The 17,502-nt window shown below is 48.0% G+C and overlaps 1 protein-coding gene across 2 annotated transcripts in view; it reads left to right on the forward strand.

Annotated features, from left to right (window-relative positions):
- The window catches only part of SLC12A3 (solute carrier family 12 member 3), a 67,470-nt gene that overhangs the window by 30,072 nt on the left and 19,896 nt on the right, over positions 1-17,502 (forward strand). For both annotated transcript variants that reach the window (XM_084812094.1, XM_084812095.1), the window contains 5 exons: positions 814-913; positions 4,101-4,212; positions 8,693-8,833; positions 13,886-13,992; positions 15,683-15,765. In XM_084812094.1, the coding sequence (XP_084668220.1) occupies positions 814-913; positions 4,101-4,212; positions 8,693-8,833; positions 13,886-13,992; positions 15,683-15,765 (543 nt within the window). The remainder of the gene's footprint in view (positions 1-813; positions 914-4,100; positions 4,213-8,692; positions 8,834-13,885; positions 13,993-15,682; positions 15,766-17,502) is intronic.

Raw genomic sequence — 17,502 nt, forward strand, 5'->3', positions numbered from 1 at the left:
TTATTTTTTGTTTTAATATTTGTACTGTATGTTACTAATGTATGGTACACTGCCCAGAGAACTTCACTTACTGGGCAGTTTAAAAGGACGATAAATAAATAAATAAACAAATAAATAAATAAACAAATAAACCCTCTGATCAGCTGCTGATCAGAGATGAAAGCTTTCCCTCCATGGCTGAGAGGGCAGGGCCAGAGGAAGAAGCTGACCAGCCAAATGGGGAACCCCTGAGGGCCCCATGACTTACTGGGGAAAAGGTAGACCCAACAGAAAGGTTCTGAGCAAATAAATTATTCCAGTGTGATTGGAAATTGCTCCTGCACGAGCTTCACCCATCTCATCTTCTAAATATGCATCTTGGAGTACTTTAATGCACTATTTCCATCTGCATAAGATGATTTGGATTTATTCTCATGGAAACATGGGATGATAGGGGCAGTAAATACATGCAGTGGAGCCTGATGGCTCCGGTTAGGGAGGGGCGGTGATTCCATTCTGGGTTTTAGTTAGAACCAGCCTGAACTCTAAAGGAGCTATCCAGGGTGCTGAACCCATTTTGGGGATAGGGTTCAGCACCTTGAATAGCACCTTTAGAGATCTGGCAGGTTCCAACTAACTGAAACCCAGAATGGAATTCCCAACCCTCCGAAACTAGATCCACCAGCCTCCACTGAATACATGTTACATTGGAGTTGAAAATCCATGTACATTTTTGAAGGAGAAGGATGAGCAGGAGTCCCACACACAGTCATGGCGAATGTGGCTTCCACTACCACTCAAAAAATGACAGATCTGTTGGCTGTTTCTCTCCAGGGGTGAACTGGGGGTCATCAGTGCAAGCTAGTTCCTACAACATGGCCCTGAATTATTCTGTGGGACTCAACGAGGTGGATGATCACATTAAAAATTACAGGTAAGGAAGTGTGAGAGGGTTGTGGGGGTGCTCAAAGCAGAGACCGTGCCAGCAGGGTCCAAACACTTTACTCCCTGAGCATTTGCAAGAGCTTGTAAGCGAACCAAGTTGAGCAGTTGCAAGAGCTTGTAAGCCAACCAAGTTGAGCAGTTGCAAGAGCTTGTAAGCCAACCAAGTGGCTGGCCTGATTTCTGCTGCACTGTAGTGCCACCACTTCAGATGGCAGGAGGGTGGAACTGCAGTTTCCAAACCAGTGCAGATCAGGTGAAGACACATGGAGCCCATAGGACCCCATCTAGCCCTAAAGAGGTGCTGGCCTTGGCTTTGTTTCCGAGCATTTTCATTCTTCGCATGCAAATAAAGCTGCTCAAAGGCTAACAGTATGAGAGATCAAGCCACCCTGAAAGGAGGCTCCGTGTCATCTCGTTAGATGTGAACAAAAGCCTTGTCTTCCGAAATGTGTAACTGCGTGAGGTTCTGCTTTTTGTGCAGCGATGGAGAGAGAAGGAAGGTCTCTATCACAAGATTCTGCAATCCTGCAAACACATAGCAATCATAATACCTCCAGGAAATGGAAAGGAACAATGCATTCATTGCCAACCCCCTCCCCAATTCTGTCCACCCAACAGTCCTGTGAAGTAGCCTGGGCTGAGAGTGAGTGGCTGGCCCAAAGAAACTCATAGTGCATATCATGTCAAACCCAGGTTTCCTTGGTCCAAGTCCCATGGTCTAGCCACTACATCACATTGGCCTCTCTCTCTCTCTGTCTCTCTCTCCATAATTTATTATTTGGCATGCAAAAGATCCATGGTTCAATCTTCAACATCACCAAGTATGGCTGGGAAAGGCCATACAGTCTGAAACTGTAGAGAGCCGGTGCCAGTCTGTGTAGAAGAGTACTGAGCTACATGGAGCAATGTCTGACGTGGTATAAGGCAGTTTCCTATTTTGCTTTTCGATGTGTTGGGCCATAGCCCAGTGGTAGAGCCTCTGCTTTGCATTAGGAAGGCCCGAGTTCAACCCCCAGCATCTCCAGTTAGGGCTGGGAAAGACCCCTGTCTGAGACTCTGGGAAGTCAACCATCGAACCTGGTATAAGGCAATTTTCCTGTGAGCTCCTCATTGTCGTATGCGTGGGCTTATCCCACTTTATTCTCACAATAACCCTGTTTTTTTTATAATTTATTTTTTATCATAAATGTTCAACAAACGAAAGAAAGGAAGAAAAATGAGGTTACATAGATTTGAATATATCAATTTCAATATAAAACATACAGTAAGGATTTTTGTGTGTGTGTGCCTTGGTTTTTCATTTGGTACAGAGATATTGTGTGGGGGGTACGAGAATGGAAAGCTTTTGGACACAGAGGACTTTAAAGGAGAAGAGATGGTACTTATGTGATGGTTAACATTAATGGGGTAACAGGGCAAGTAGGAGAGAAAGATCCATTGTATTAGAAGCTTGCTAGATGCCACATATAAACTGCTAAGAGATGTCTTGATAACCTTCCAACCTTGATAAAGGAAACTGGGTAATAGATAAGGGTTCATAGAAAATAACATGTGGTTTGGGATTCCCCTGTCTGGAAATAAAGGGAGGAAAAAAGGTACTGTTGACTACATAAAAAGAGAACTGAGGCTCAAATACTTTATGTCAAGGAGGGATGGGATTTGGAGGACAAAAGGTTGGTCTTTCTGGGAACAGGATGACCTAAAATTTTACATGAACCAATAGAGGTAAAGATTTCAGAATATGTGTTAGAAAGGAAAGTGGAGGGCCTGCCTCATTATCTGTTCTATTGTTCTATCTTTTCTCAGATTCGTTCTAAGTATTTAGATACATTTTTTGAGAAAAGGTCCATCTGGTCCGACTCATACAGAATAATTTTTTTGTTCACATGTCATAATAAGACAATTCTCCTGGCACTGGCCAATTTTGCCCTTGCAGCCCAAAGCTAAGGAGTAAATTTTTTGACTTACAAACTGATTAAAAACGTGTAACATATTTTATCTGATTTTTACTCATCTATGTTTTTTTGTATGCTTGTTGTAACAATTGCGTGAAGCGATAGAAGCCTTATTGATTGATTGTGTCAGAAAGGAGGTTACCATTTTGGGAAGATATTTAAGTTGATACATGTAAGATATCTGGGTCTGTCTTCTTTCACCCTGAACCTGAGATGTTACTCTGAGCCTGTCACTTAGGCCTCAGTGACTCCCTGGTCATGCTTGGGGAAGGAGAGAGTCCCTTTACCCTTGCTGGTAAAGTACAGGTGTGAGTGGTTAGGCATATAGCTGCAGGATGTGTCAGTATGGCTTTGCTTGGGTGAAGGTTTGTGTGTTTGTTAAACTTTTTTTATCTTCCTTTAATAAATGCATTTACTTTGTCTTTGTTTTAGTCCTTATTTGTAGAATTTAAGTAAATCTGAGTGAATGTGATCACTCTCAGTCCCCAAAGGAACCTTACCTACAACATTCAGGGCCAAGCTGAGGCTGTTTAAAGTAAATGTGCCTGGGCATCCAATACCAGGGACCCTAAAATTTGAGCCTTCGGTTTTCCCCTTACAATGTGTGTGCGTGTGTGTGTGTGTATATATATATATATATGTATATGTATATGTGTGTGTGTGTGTGTATATATATATATATATATATATATATGAATGAAATACAGGTTTCTAAGAACTAAGCATCAACAAAAGCAGATCAAATGTCCAAATAAGTATCCATTTGCAGCTGGTGTCTATATGCCAGCTGTTCAAATGTCGAAAGCATTGCCAGGTCTTCAATCCATTGCATTAGAGGAGTGAGTGTTTATCCTTCCAGTGATGAAATATCAGTTGCCACGGAGAATCCATTTGAGAATCCAAGATATTTTGCTACTTGACAGAAAATCCAAATGGCCCCCCTCCCCCACCCTTCCAACAATTGTGCGCACACCAATAGGCACATGGCAAATTCTGCATTGATGCTTATGCACAGCTCCCATTCATCTCAGTGGGGTTTGCGTAAGAGAATTTTCCAGTGGGTTGAGCTCCTTCAGTTGTGGTCTGTTGTGCCTCCCACCCTCCTACCCTTAATGGCACCCAACATTTGGTACCCCCAGGGGCTGCCTCACAATGCCTTATGGGTAGGGCTGGCTCTGTTGCAAATGATGTATCTGTGGCCTCTCATGGTTTCCTCTTCAGGCCTCAATGCCTGGTCCTGACTGGCCCTCCCAACTTCCGCCCAGCGCTGGTGGATTTCGTGGGCACCTTCACCAAAAACCTGAGCCTGATGATTTGTGGGAACGTGTTGGTTGTGAGTATCCATCGCCACAGGGCACTCAGTGTTGCAGCTTGTGGCTATCCATCTATCTAAGTTGTATATCCTGCCTTTTGATGAGATCATCTTCAAAGTAGTTTACAGCAGATTCTAACAGGGTGGGGTCTTTTCTGACAGGGTCTTTTCTGTCCAGGGCCTCATTCCCTCAGGGAGAATCTGTCAGGGGTCGCATGCTGATGGAGGGTGGGGCCAGAGCCAGCAGCGGGCAGGGCCAGAGCCCAGAGTGTGTGGAGTAAGAGTCAACGTGGGCAAACTAGACGGAGGTCCACATGAAACTAGGCCAAGACCCAGTGGGGCAGTGGCAAATTTGGAAGTGCCGGTGCTCATCATCGTCCCCAATGCCACACCCCCAAGGTGAGCCCCAGCATTCAAGCTGCTGCCTTGATCCATATCAACAAAAAAAGTCCCAGCTCTTTTCATCTCCACCCAGAGCGGGTCTTTTGCAAAGCTAATGGGTCTTCATTGGCTATTCAAGACCAAGCCACCCCAAAATACTTCGTGTTACAGCAGGGAACGATATATTGTTGGTGGAAAAATTCATTTGCCGCCACCCCCCGCCACTGTGAGGGTTGCAGCTAAGCTCAGAGAGAACGGGGAAGTCTGGGCAGGGTGCGGGGTGGGGTGGGGGTGGCAGACAGATGACGTCAGCGTCCTTGCGAATCCAAAAGTGCTGGCAGTGTGTCCCTGTGAGCTCTGACTCCCCTGCAGCACTGGCGGAACTCCAGACAAGGCCCTTGGGTACCCCCCCCCGGATAATAACAATCAAATACAAAGCGATTAGCTCATCTCTTGGTGATGGGGTGACTGAGAGTGATGTTTGGGGACTACAATGTCAGGGCCTCTCTCCAGCTCTCTGGCACTCCTGCTGCTGCCATTGATACAGGGCCTGAAACAGTTATTAGCTAGGATGGTTGAGAGGAGCCTACATGTTCCGAGACAGTGTACCTCAAAGTACCTGTTGCTGGGTGTGTGCAGGCGGTGGGGGCAAACAGCCGGGAAGAGCTGTCACGTTGTGTGATCCTGTGGACTCCCCCCAAAGCACCTACCTGGCTGTTGGAAACAAATGGAACTTTTGTCTCCTCCAGCAGGGTTCTTGTTCTTATGTAAGTGGGGGGAAAGGGCACCTCCAGGAAGATGTACCATCTAGGGCGGGGCAGGGCGGGGTGGGGCGGGGCGGTGGTTCTTGGCACTGCACAGGTTGGCACTGCGTAGCACTTGCTGATCCTGCCTGTGTGCCTGGACTAGGATTGCTTATAAGAAAAGAAGAAGAGTCGTGTCGAATCGTTTGTTCGTTCATTACATTTCTGTACTGCCCAATAGCCAAAGTTCTCTGGGCAGCTTATTATATTGTAAACATACAATATAATAAGATGGACCGATGACGGGAGGCTGCCCATCAGGGCCCCCTCGCCCAGCCCCACATCCCCAAACATTTTGGGATGAGCATCCATCTTTGACACTTCATGTTTACTGCAGAAAACAGTGGCGTGACACTGAGCGGCCGCTGCAAACGTGCCCTGTGAAATGTGGAAGCAAAACAGCGCTTGGTTCGGAGTGTTTGCTCCCACTGGGATGGTACCCGGGCTAATTAAGCAGTAGTGAGTGACAGGCGGGGAGGAGATGGGGAAGAGCAGCGTCCAGCTGCAGCTTAATTGCCAAGATGAAAGCAGGGGACATTAATCATCACAGGGCATTCTGTCCCAGAGACTCTCTGCTGTAAAGATTAGAATGTTGATTCAGCTTCCTTCCTTCCTTCCTTCCTTCCTTCCTTCCTTCCTTCCTTCCTTCCTTCCTTTCCTGAGGTGCAACAGAATGCCAACTGCAAATGCTGAGGCAGATCAGTGGGGAAATGGTTGTCCCCTTTTTATGGTTAGGCTAGCCAAGTGCTTAAACTATCAAAGAAGGGGTGCCACGGTAGGAACTTGTCTGGAAGGCACTCCCCTGGATCTATAAAGCATTTCTCCTAGTAGCAGATGAGAAGAGGGTGCTTGAGGCTTCTCGGTGGTGTGGGAAGAACACTCTGCGCATGCTCAGAGGAACCGCTCACAGCTTCTCGGGTTGAGCCACGGCACTGAAACATCGTCTCGGACATAGCACTCGCCCAGGGAGTTTTGGCTCTGGATCAGGCATCAGGATTTCATACATGCCAAGGTCCTTTCACTCACACTCAGAGTCTGCGCTCCCAAGAAAAGAGGGAACACAAAAGAACCTTGATCCATGTAATGCAGGGCTACAGAACCTGAGGCCTGGGGGCCAAATCCAGCCTCTGGGGTTCCCCAAATGGCCACACTCATTTCCCTGGCCCTCCTTTTCCCCCAATCGACAATCATGTGGTGGTTTGCTGGCTTTTGTGCAGCTCCCCCTCCCCCTCCTTCCAAAATGTTGAAATGCCTCTCCCAAAGCTTAGTTACTAGCAGTAAGGGCTTGAAGCTAAAATACACTAGTATTTTAGCCCCGCCGCATTTGTCTTTGGCCCCGCCCACCACTGGAGTGCAGCCCCCGGGAGCTTCTCTGAAACAGAATTGGGCCCTCGGAATGAAAGAGGTTCTGCACCCGTGATGTAATGTGTTCGTTTCCTCTGCGTAATGTTCTTAAACATATGCTAAAGGCCCAAGCTATATATTTTATGCATGCTGTGCCTGTTATCTCTATATACCACGCACACGTACACACACACACACACACACACACACACCATGGAGCAAACTGTTGCTTCACAGCAGGCTGATTAGGATGTAACACTAAACCATAGTTTAGCGCCACCATCCCCAACTGGGCACCCTCCAGATGTGCTGGACTACATACCTGGCTGGGGGATTATGGTAGTTGTAATGCAACACATCTGGAGGCCATCAAGTTGGGGAAGACTGGTTTAGCATTATGGGAATGAACGTCCTTCAGCCTTGGATTCAAGCATCCACTTACTGAATTATGGTAACTGCAGCTTGTCGTTATGTCTGAACTGGTAACTGCATGGTTATTTTAAATAGGTGAGCAACCTGCAGCCCTAGGACCGCTTAGGCAGCCCTCAGCTGAATTTCCTGTGGAGGCTGGTGGGTCCAATGTCAGTGGGGTGGTGAATCCACTCCAGGTTTCAGTCAGAACCAGTCCAAACCCTAAAAGAGCTATCCAAGGTGTGAATAGCTCCTTGGACAGCTCCTTTAGAGTTCTGACTGGTTCAGACTGAAACCTGGTGCAGATACACCGCTCCACTGGCATCGGAGACACCAGCTTCCGCTGCTAATCTCAATAGCCCTCTGCATGCAATTAGATTAGACCTCAAGCAAGAGCGCTTTGCCCCTTCCCTGGAGGCCCACTACATGGGAAAGAAGAGGGGGGGTGAGAAAAGGGGGTGGCAGAGAGAGAAAAGCAGTGACCCATCCACCTTTGGTTCTGGTCCTACCCACCTCTAGCTTCGGCCTATGAGGGAATGCGGCCCTCAGTAGAAAAAGAGTTGGCTACCCCTGATTGAAACTATGTTTATTAGGATCTATGGTTTGATCTTGGCTTGTTTCAATAAACCATAATTTAAATCAGCTGTGGGGAACTGAACTGATTGCTTGCTGAGGGTTTTTGAAATTGCCCCCCTCCCCCCGATTTGGACATAAGCACAGCTTAGACATCACATCAACCTGCATTTAGTTTAGACTGGGAACCAGGTGGTTCCCATCTCCTCACAGCCATCATTCCTGTAATGCTAAATGATGGTTCAAGCGTTACTTCTGAACCAGGTGTGTCTGAAGCAGAATCAGTTATGCAAACATAAGAGCAGGGACACAAAGGTGCATAAGATATTCTAATTTCAGAATATGGAGGTGTGGGTGCTTGCAGACTAGGTTTTTATCATGCAGTCATTCACAGAATTTTATGGGGGATGTCCAGATGTTGTCATCTTCCATTTGTAGTCTTGTGTCTTCCCGCTGCTTCTTCCGCCTTTTTTGTTCCCAGAAAAAAATATGTTAAGGAAGAAAAGATGGAATAGCTGCAGAATGCCTGCGGATTATTAGCACTAGGAGCTCTCTGTCTGGAAGCACCCTTGAACATTTGGAGCACGGCGCATGCAGAGTCTATGGGGAAGCACAAAATCCTGGTGCAATTTGGACAACCTGATGGCAGGGCCAGCCCCACCATTAGGCAGGGTGAGGCAGTCGCCTTAGGCAGCAGTGGCTGGGGGGCGGCAGCGAGGTGTCGGAGGAAAGAGCCGTGTGCCATGTGGCTTGCCCTGGTAGCCTGCTGGCTTCAGGTGAATTGGAGGATGCTGCCTCCTAGCTAATGTCAAAGGAAGACTCAGCTGCCAGTCCAGTTGGTTTCATACATGGAATCAGAGGGGCACCATCTTGTTCTTTGCCTCAGGCAGCAAAATGTCGTGGGCCAGCACTGCGTGATGGTCACACAAGCTCAAAAGGATGCTCAGGTCACTTCCTTCCTTCCGTGGTTTCTTCCTGCTTTATCACAGGGGCCGTGCAAACAGCTGATGCCTGAGGTCAGACTGGCTTCCAGAGGCCATGTCAAGTGGCTGACCACAAGAAAGGTCAAGGCTTTCTGTACCAATGTCTTCGCTGAGGACTTGAGAAGTGGCGTGCAGATCCTTATGCAGGTAAAATCAAGAATGGGATCTTGACGTGCCAAGGGTAGGCAGGCCGACCAAACCTGCGAGTGCTCTGTCAGGGAGCGTTAAGTGCTTCTCGTAAATGTTTGGTGGTGGTCTCATTCTAGAAAGCAACTCTTGTGCCCAGGGGAGGCTGGGGGCTCCGATGTCAGCAGGGCAGTGAATCCACTCCAGGTTTCAGTCCCAACCAGTCAGAACTCGAAAGGAGCTCTCCAAGGCGCAAAGCATTTGGACGCCACTGACATCAGAGCCACCAGCCTCCTCTGGTTGTGCCTTGCCATGTTTTTCGGCAGCAGTGCTTTCTGGCAGAATGCCTCATGCTACTGGCACTGCCCGCTACCAGCACTGAGTTCAAGCCATTTTACAGCACTTGCATTTCCTTCATAGACCCACTGCTTTCAGGCAGTAGTTGCTGGCTGCAACATCATCTCAAACAAGTGAATGAAACAGAAAGATAAGCAAAGGGGCAAGTCAGCCAAGATGCCATTCACACAACTGTTAATCTTATGACAAGGTTTTCTTTTTAAACAATCAGGAGCAAAAAGCAAATACTGCTGGGGGGGGTGCAGATCGGGGCCAAAGTGGGGATAAAGGGTTAAAGATACCCCTGTTCTTCTACCTGGGTCCCAATCTGGATCATGGCCGCTGTCAGGAATGCCCCTGCTGCCTTCTGAAATCCTCAAGTAGCCAGAATCAACATGCAGACAAAAGGGCTCCTTTCCAAGGCTTTATTTCCATTCACCCTAATGAAGCTTACAGATGCTAATTGCCTAAGACTCAGGGGAAATACAAAGGAGCAGCCTACCAGGGGATTCTAAGAGTTAGGATGTCAGTTGGTGTCCATTTGGAGAAAAGTGCAGCAACTCTCTGAACTTAAGGAGTAGGAGGGGAAATGCCCCCGCTTTCCTGTGGGGCCTCGGGGCACAGCTGTTGTTGTCGCACCAATCGGGCTGAGTGCTTCCTCTCGGCACCCGCAACCCCTCGCTTGTCTCTGTGCCTGCGCCTCACATCTAGAAGCTCAAGTTGTCCCTCCCACTCCATGCCAGGGTCACTGTTGCTCCAAGGAATGTGAGCGGGGGGGGGGGCTCTCCCTCCACCTGCGCCTCTGAAAAATGAGTGGGTTCCTCTCCCATGGATTGTGTCTCTTCCTCAGAATCAGAGCTGCTTTGGGACTCTATGGGCTCAGATCCAACCCTGACAGCCCCACAGCTGCTTCCATTAGTGCAAATGGGAGTTTTCCTTCTAATGCAAATAGCTAGGGATGGCGGAGAATTCTGCCACGGATTCCTGTGAGGCTGGATTCTTTAGAATCCGGCCCCCTGGGAATCCGTGGTGGAACGGCCTCCTGCCCCCCCGCCCCCCCATGGAATCCCCCCGGGACGGCACTTACCTGGGGCAGATGCGGTGGTGGCGGCGGCGGCAGCTGGTCTCCTGGCCAGCTGCGGCAGGGCTGCTGCCGCCACCATTGCTGTCCTTGGACCATGATAGGCTACATAAGAGTTTATGTAGCCTATCATGGCTAACGTCAAAAAAACCCCAAAACCACGCAGCGTACGCAAATGGCGGCGGCTACAGCGGCCGCTATTTGTGTTCCCTATTTTTCGCCAACTTATCTTATGTAAATATTTATGTAAGATAAGTCGGCGAAAAATAGGGAACGCAAATGGCGGCCACCATTTGCGTATGCTGTGTGTTTGTTTGTTTGTTTGTTTGTTTGACGTTAGCCATGATAGGCTACGTAAATTCTTACATAGCCTATCACGGCTGTCTTGCTGCTTACAGAGCAAAGGTAAGTGAGTTTCGTACATCCCTACAAATAGCAAATATAATATTTATAATAATGATATTTAAGATTTAAATCATGGTTTCCTTAAGTCAACCTTTCCTAACCTTGGATCCCCAGGTGTTGCTGGACTACAACTCCCATCACCCCTTGCCATACTGGGGATGGATGTTGTTGGAATGCAACTTCTGGGGACCCAAGGTTTGAATATTCCCATATTATAAATAAAGGATGAGGATGAGAAATAATGGTTGGCTAAGGACTACCTAGCTGAACCAGGATCTTCGCACGTCACAGCACATACACACTAACTCTTTAATTCTTCCAAGGGTAAATGAAGCATATAGGCCAGTGTGGTGTCATGGTTAGAGAGATGGATTAGAATTAAGGGAAGACCAGTGAAGGCTGGGAGCTCAAATTTCAGTGGAGATGTGGCTTCATTCTGGGTTTCAGTCAGAACCAGCCAAAACTCTAAAGGAGCTATCCAAGGTGCTGAACCCATTTTGGGAATAGGGTTCAGCACCTCGGATAGCTTCTTTAGAGTTTTGGCTGGTTCTGACTAAAGCCCAGAATGGAAGCACAGCCTCACCGAAATTGGAGCCACCAGCCTTTATTGGAGAAGACACGGGTTCAAATACTTGCTCAACCCACTCTCACTGGGTGACCTTGGGCCAGTCATTATGTCTCAGCCTAACCTACCTCTCAGGGTTATGGTGAGGATAAAATGGGGTGCGGGTGGGGGTACTCCTTGGAGGAAAGCCAATCTAATAAATACAGAATTTATTTCCATAAATTCTTCCATAAATCCACTCACCATAGCAAGTGTGGAGCTACCTGCTGGTAAGCATGACAAATGGCCAGTGTAACGTAGGCCTTTTTATATTGTTACATTTAACCCAGGTAAAGTAGGGTTAATAGTATGTCAGAGAGTGAGTGAACGGTGCAAGGGCTTCAGTGTGTTGAGAGGATACTAAGGTTATATAAAGGGTGGGCTGACAGGTGGTCAGATAGGGTCTTAGGGATCGTGGAAACAACATCTAGTTAGTGGGGTTTGTGTTTAGGATTTTAGGAGGGCAGAGTAGATAGGGAAGTTAGGAACAAGCAGGGATTAACAATGATAATAACTTACAACTTTCATGTTTTAAATAAATCTTCATTGGTTTCTCAAAAAATCCAAATCCCCATGTGTTGATTTTCGCTACCTTTATTATATCTATATCTTTGTTACTTCTCCTGTAGTGGGTTGAGAAAACCAATTGAGTTTCTCTGGAACCCAGAGAGAGTAAAAGGGCTGAAGCTTGTGGGACAATGGGAACAGCTGTCCCAAAGTCAAAGCAGGCATTCCTGAGGGGTTTGGTTCTCAGTTTCTGAGGAGGAAGCTGGAGAAAGGTGGAACTTCAGGCAGGAATGCCACAGCCACCCTTCCTCCCAGTGGTGTATTGTTAAATTTTGAAGTACGGGCACTTATCGTAACTGTCCTATAGCCACAACCTCCAGGAAAGCTCGAAAATGCAGATAGCGGTTTAATAACCCATATTAACCAGCCGGTTCTAGCAGTTTTAATTTCCATCAGGAGCAGGTCCTTTGTAAGATGCCCCCAAATACTTGCATTACAACAGGGATGGCTCACAAAAATATATTGTTGCTGGAAAAATCCACACACACTCAGCTAGTGTGAGGACTGCAGCTAAGTTCAGAGGGAACAAGGACATCTGGGGGATGGGGTCGGGGGTGGCAGGTGATAGCAACATCCCTTCTAAGAAAAAAGTCCCAGCACTTCGATCCTGCAAGCCCTTGCACAACTACACCACTACTTCCTCCTGGTTTTGAAGGTGGATAGGGAGTCTTTCTACACAAGGCATTTATTGTGGGCTCCTGATTCTGCACTCATGGTAGTCTGCAGGTGCTTTAAAGAAGTCATCATCCTCCAGGGCCTCTCTCTCATGCTTTTCAACCATTATACCAGGTTTCCCCCCCCCCTTTCCCTAATGAGGAAAGTCTAGTACTTCTGTGAATGGTGGCATGAAACCCTGGTGTATTTGCGCTATTCCACTATACCACAGTGCCACCTAACGGTTGTGTAATGGAACATATAGAAAGGCAGAGAAAGAAAATCCCTGGGGAAAAAAGCACATGTAAAGGAGCTGATCTTAATCCCACAAAGAATCCAGAAGCAGGAGTGTAAAGTGGTGGGTTAAAAGCCTCATATAGAAAAGCCCAGGAATTGTCTGGGTAATTGCACGGAGATCTCTGCTCTCTCCCCAGCTCCAAAGTTGGGAGGGAGGCTAGGGATTTTTTTGGCACTTCCGTGGCCAACCACAATTTTTGGCTTGGCCTTCAAGACGTGCAGCCAAACGTTGCGGACCTCTTAGGATTTGTAACTTTCGTTGTATAGTTCTGATTCTGATGCAGTTTTCGGCATTTGAGGGATGACTGTTTGAAATGGTGACCTGAAGCCCTTTATACGTTTTGAAAAAGGTGGCAACAAAAACAACTGAGTTGGGCCTACTGGTGATAATAGATATATATGACAAAATCTAATGATAAAGCAGGACACTTCCTGTTTTGTTTGAAAAGGGTGCCAACGTATCATCCCTCACTTAGAACTGACTTTCAGTCTAAAATTTGTATGTGAGGTCATGTGACTGTTTCTGAAATAGCTCGTTTCTGAGTACAGCTGAGTCTAAGGTTCTTTTAGATTTTCGTGGGGCTCACAAATCTGCCTTGACCCCCTGTTTTCACTGCTGCCTGTTTTGTGCTCCTGGGAGTGGAAGCGATTATCGTTAAGCCAAATCAGAGGGACAGCAATGCTTCCTAGCCTTACTCTGCTCAAAAATATGCACCCAGACATTTTGCTTCCTGAGGCAGAGCAGCAAATGGTGCCCCTACCACCACCAAGTCAAGGTGCATGGTACCCAAAGTTAGCTGAATTATTTGGTACGCGTGGCAGAAAATGCCATAAGCATCTCTCTCCATCCACGGCAGTAGAAATACAGTAACAAGGTAAATAACTAACGTTTGCTGCCCTTTTATGACACCCAACATTTGCTGCCTGAAGCGACTGCCTCACTCTGCCTCATGGTAGGGCTGGCCCTGCCACCACACATATGGGCAAAATTCTCCCCACCTTCATACCCTAGGTGCAGGGTGGTGAAGTTGTGGGGGTGGGGTGCCATTTCAACTCAACACTTGTTACAGTTACAATCGCAACCCTACTTTTTAACCATACAAAAAGAGGTCCACCTATTTCTCTACAGGCCTCAGGTCTTGGGAGAATGAAACCCAATGTCCTCGTGATTGGATACAAGAAGAACTGGCAGGCAGCCCATCCGCAGACGGTGGAAGAATACATTGGGATTCTGCAGTAAGTTGGGCAACTGAGAATGCTGGAGGATCTGTTTAAGCCTGGGGTCCCCAGTGAGGCACCCGTGGGCACCAGTGTGCCCACAGACCCCTTTCTTTGTGCCCGTAAGGCTGCCTGCCCCTCCTGACCTTTATTTCTCAGGGCATGTGCTGAAGGCACAGGAGGCAGCCACCTTAGAATCATAGCATCATAGGGTTGGAAGGGGCCTACAAGACCATCGAGTCCAACCCCCTGCTCAGTGCAGGAAGCCGGATTCCCTGCAGTCTCCCATCGAAGTACTAACCAGGGCTGACCCTGCTTAGCTTTCAAGATCAGATGAGATCAGGCGCATCCTTGCTGAAGCTAAGCAGGTTTGGGTCTGGTCAGTGCTTGGAGGGGAGACCACTTGGGAACCACATATAGCCACCTTGAGTTCCATGATGGGAGAAAGGTGGGGTATAAATGTGAAAATAAACAAATATTTTATTTCTTAAGATGTTTTTAATTACATTCTTTAAACTGGGATGCTGGCATGCTATAAAGCAAAGTGCTGCCCTCCAGCGCCATCTGTATTTGGGTTCATAAGAGTGTTTTTGTGTTTTGGAGCTCAGACCCACCTCTGCCTTGGACTTAGCTTCTTGGGCAAGTGACTTTTCTTTTAGTTTCACCAGTTTGCCTTTGGGAAAATCAGTGCTTTGTGACTGGGTATGAGAAGACAGGACACCCTGGAGAAGATGCTGATGCTAGGGAAAGTGGAAGGCAAAAGGAAGAGGGGCCCACCAAGGGCAAGATGGATGGATGATATTCTGGAGGTGACGGGCTCGACCTTGGGGGAGCTGGGGGTGGCAACAGCCGACAGGAAGCTCTGGCGCGGGCTGGTCCATGAAGTCACGAAGAGTCGGAAGCGACTGAGCGAATAAACAACAACAAAACCACTATAGCAGCCATTTTATGAATGGGCAAGCCCCTCCCCCATGGCTGGTCCAGTCCCAGATTTTTGAGGGCCCCTGGGCAAGGCCCCTGCATGGGCCCCCTCCCTCAGTGAGTCTACCTTGTCACCACCATGGTCACCACCTGCTCTTGATCCTCATCCTCGTTCTCATCGTTGCTCCCATTGGCCTGCTTGATAAGCAGAGAGCCAGGGAGCAAGTTGGCCAGGGCCTCTCCTGCTCCTCCTTCTCACCACCACCATTGTCTGGGCCAGAGCGAGAGGCAGGTGAACATGCCGGTTGCCATGGTGAAGAGGAGGAGCAGGGGACCTTGTCAGTGGGCCCCTGCTGGGGTGTGGGCCCTTGGCAGGTGCCTGACCATGCCTACACTTGATGCTGGCCCTGGAAACAAGGCTTTTGTCCTGAGGAAAAAGGAGTGTTGATTCGGACCCAGGGACTAGTTGAGGGAAGAGTCAAAAATCTGTGGTGGGTGTTTAATGCGGCCAGGGGTTCAGACTTTGGCAGACAGCCCTTTCTCCCTCTAGTCTGGAATGTTATGCTCCTATCTTTTTCCTTTAGTCCATGTATCTGAACCATGAGTGGGCAACTTGGGGCCCTCCAAATATTTTGGTCTACAACTCCCATCATCCCTCTCCATTGGCTATGCTAGCTAGGGTTGATGGGAGTTGTAGGCCAACAACATCTGGAGTGGCCCGTCCCGCTCTAAACTCTGTTTTATACTGGCTCTTGATCTTTGGTTTTGTGTTGTTTTCCCATTCCAGCGATGCTTTTGACTTCAAGTATGGCGTGTGCATGATGCGCATGAAGGAGGGCCTAAACATTTCCCGGCTAATGCAGGCTCACAGTGAGTTCCTCTTGTCACATTTCTCTTGGGGTGGGGGCTGACTGGATTCTGATGGATCTGTAGTCACTGAAGCACCTGCTGCTAGGGATGTCAGAGAATTCCGCCATGGATCTCAGTGAGGCTAAATGCCAGTGCATTCGGCCCCCCGAAATCCGTGGCGGAACGAAGTCCCCCGCCCCCCCGCCCCGCGAAATGGGCCCGGAACAGAGCACCTACCTGCTGCCGTCTGCGCTGCATTGTGAATGGCGGCAGCATCTGTGGCCGCGATTTCCATTCCCTTTTTTTTTGCTGTGATAGGCTATGTAAATACTTATGTAGCCTATCACGGCTAACGCAGGGACACCATTTGCGTCCCTGCGGAAGCTGTGATAGGCTGCGTAAGTATTTACATAGCCTATCACGGCAAAAAAAAAGGGAACACAAATGGCGGTGGCTACGGCGGCCGCCATTTGCATTCCCTTTTTTTTTTCCGTGATAGCCTACATAAATATTTTCGTAGGCTATTACGGCAAAAAAAGAAGAAGAAAGAATGCAAATGGTGTAGTGGCCACCATTTGCGTCCCCCCCCTTTTTTTTTTTTGCCGTAATAGGCTACGTAAATATTTACGTAACCTATCATGGCAAAAAAAAAAAGGGAACGCTGTAGCCGCCGCTGTAGCCGCCGCCATTTGTGGTTGCTGTTTTGTTTTGTTTTTTGCCGTGATAGGCTACATAAATATTTACGTAGCCTATCATGGCAAAATACAGGGACGCAAATGGCAGCGGCTGTGGCCGCCGCCATTTGCATCCCTGCAGGTTGCCCAGCAGCCGGATGTCCGGCTGCGGCCGGAGAGAATTTTGGGGGGAGGGACAGAGCGCCTCCCCCCCACCGCGAATGTCACCCTTCGAAAAGGTAAGTGACTTTTGTACATCCCTACCTGCTGCTTCTCAAGCAAGGAATGGAGAACTATAGGGAGGAAGAGGCTCAAGGAATAATGGAATGAGGCCATATCCAGATAGGTTTATTAGACTGCAACTTGTATCGGGAATGTGCCTTGGATTCAGACAAAGTTTGAAGTCTGAGCAGAATCGGGCTACTTTGGTTCCATTCTGTTGGGTCCCAAGGGGAAGCAGACCTTACTCTGAAGCCAAAAGAACTGAAGCCACTCTGGAACGAGGCTCCATTAGTGACTCGTGTTTCAGATACATATGCACCTGCAGACTTTATGTCTCCAAGTAGCGTCTTGTGGTTTTGTTTCTCTAAACAGTGCCAAGGGAAAGAGGAAGTGCAGTTCAGTGACTGAACGGTCCACCTTCTAATCCTAGGGCAGCTTTTACCATGGGCTCCTATCTCTGCTTTTCCACAAAAGAAGTTGCATTCGAAGCAGCTTACAACATATAAAACAGAAGTAACAGCAATGCATCCTACATACGAATTGCAAGCTCATTCTCCAAGTGCTGATCCTCCTCATGTAGCCAAAGCAGCACCATTCAGACACAAGAGGGGAGGTCTGTAGGCCCAGGGGAACCCCAGGATTTGCAGTCACAAAAAATCTTTGGAAAAAAACGTACGGGGAGGAACCCAAACAGCCCAATGACAACTGAGCATGCTCAGTAGGCATGGGATACTGAATGATTGCTGGGGGAAAATATAGACAACCACAGGGATGGGGGATGTATTGCCTCCGGGTTTCAGTCAGAACTCTAAAGGAGCTATCCAAGGTGGTTCTGGTTCTGACTGAAAACCTGGAGTGGATC

Source organism: Heloderma suspectum, chromosome 8, assembly GCF_057233095.1.
Source record: "Heloderma suspectum isolate Gila_16-S chromosome 8, 16-S_ref, whole genome shotgun sequence".
Lineage (NCBI taxonomy): Eukaryota > Metazoa > Chordata > Lepidosauria > Squamata > Helodermatidae > Heloderma > Heloderma suspectum.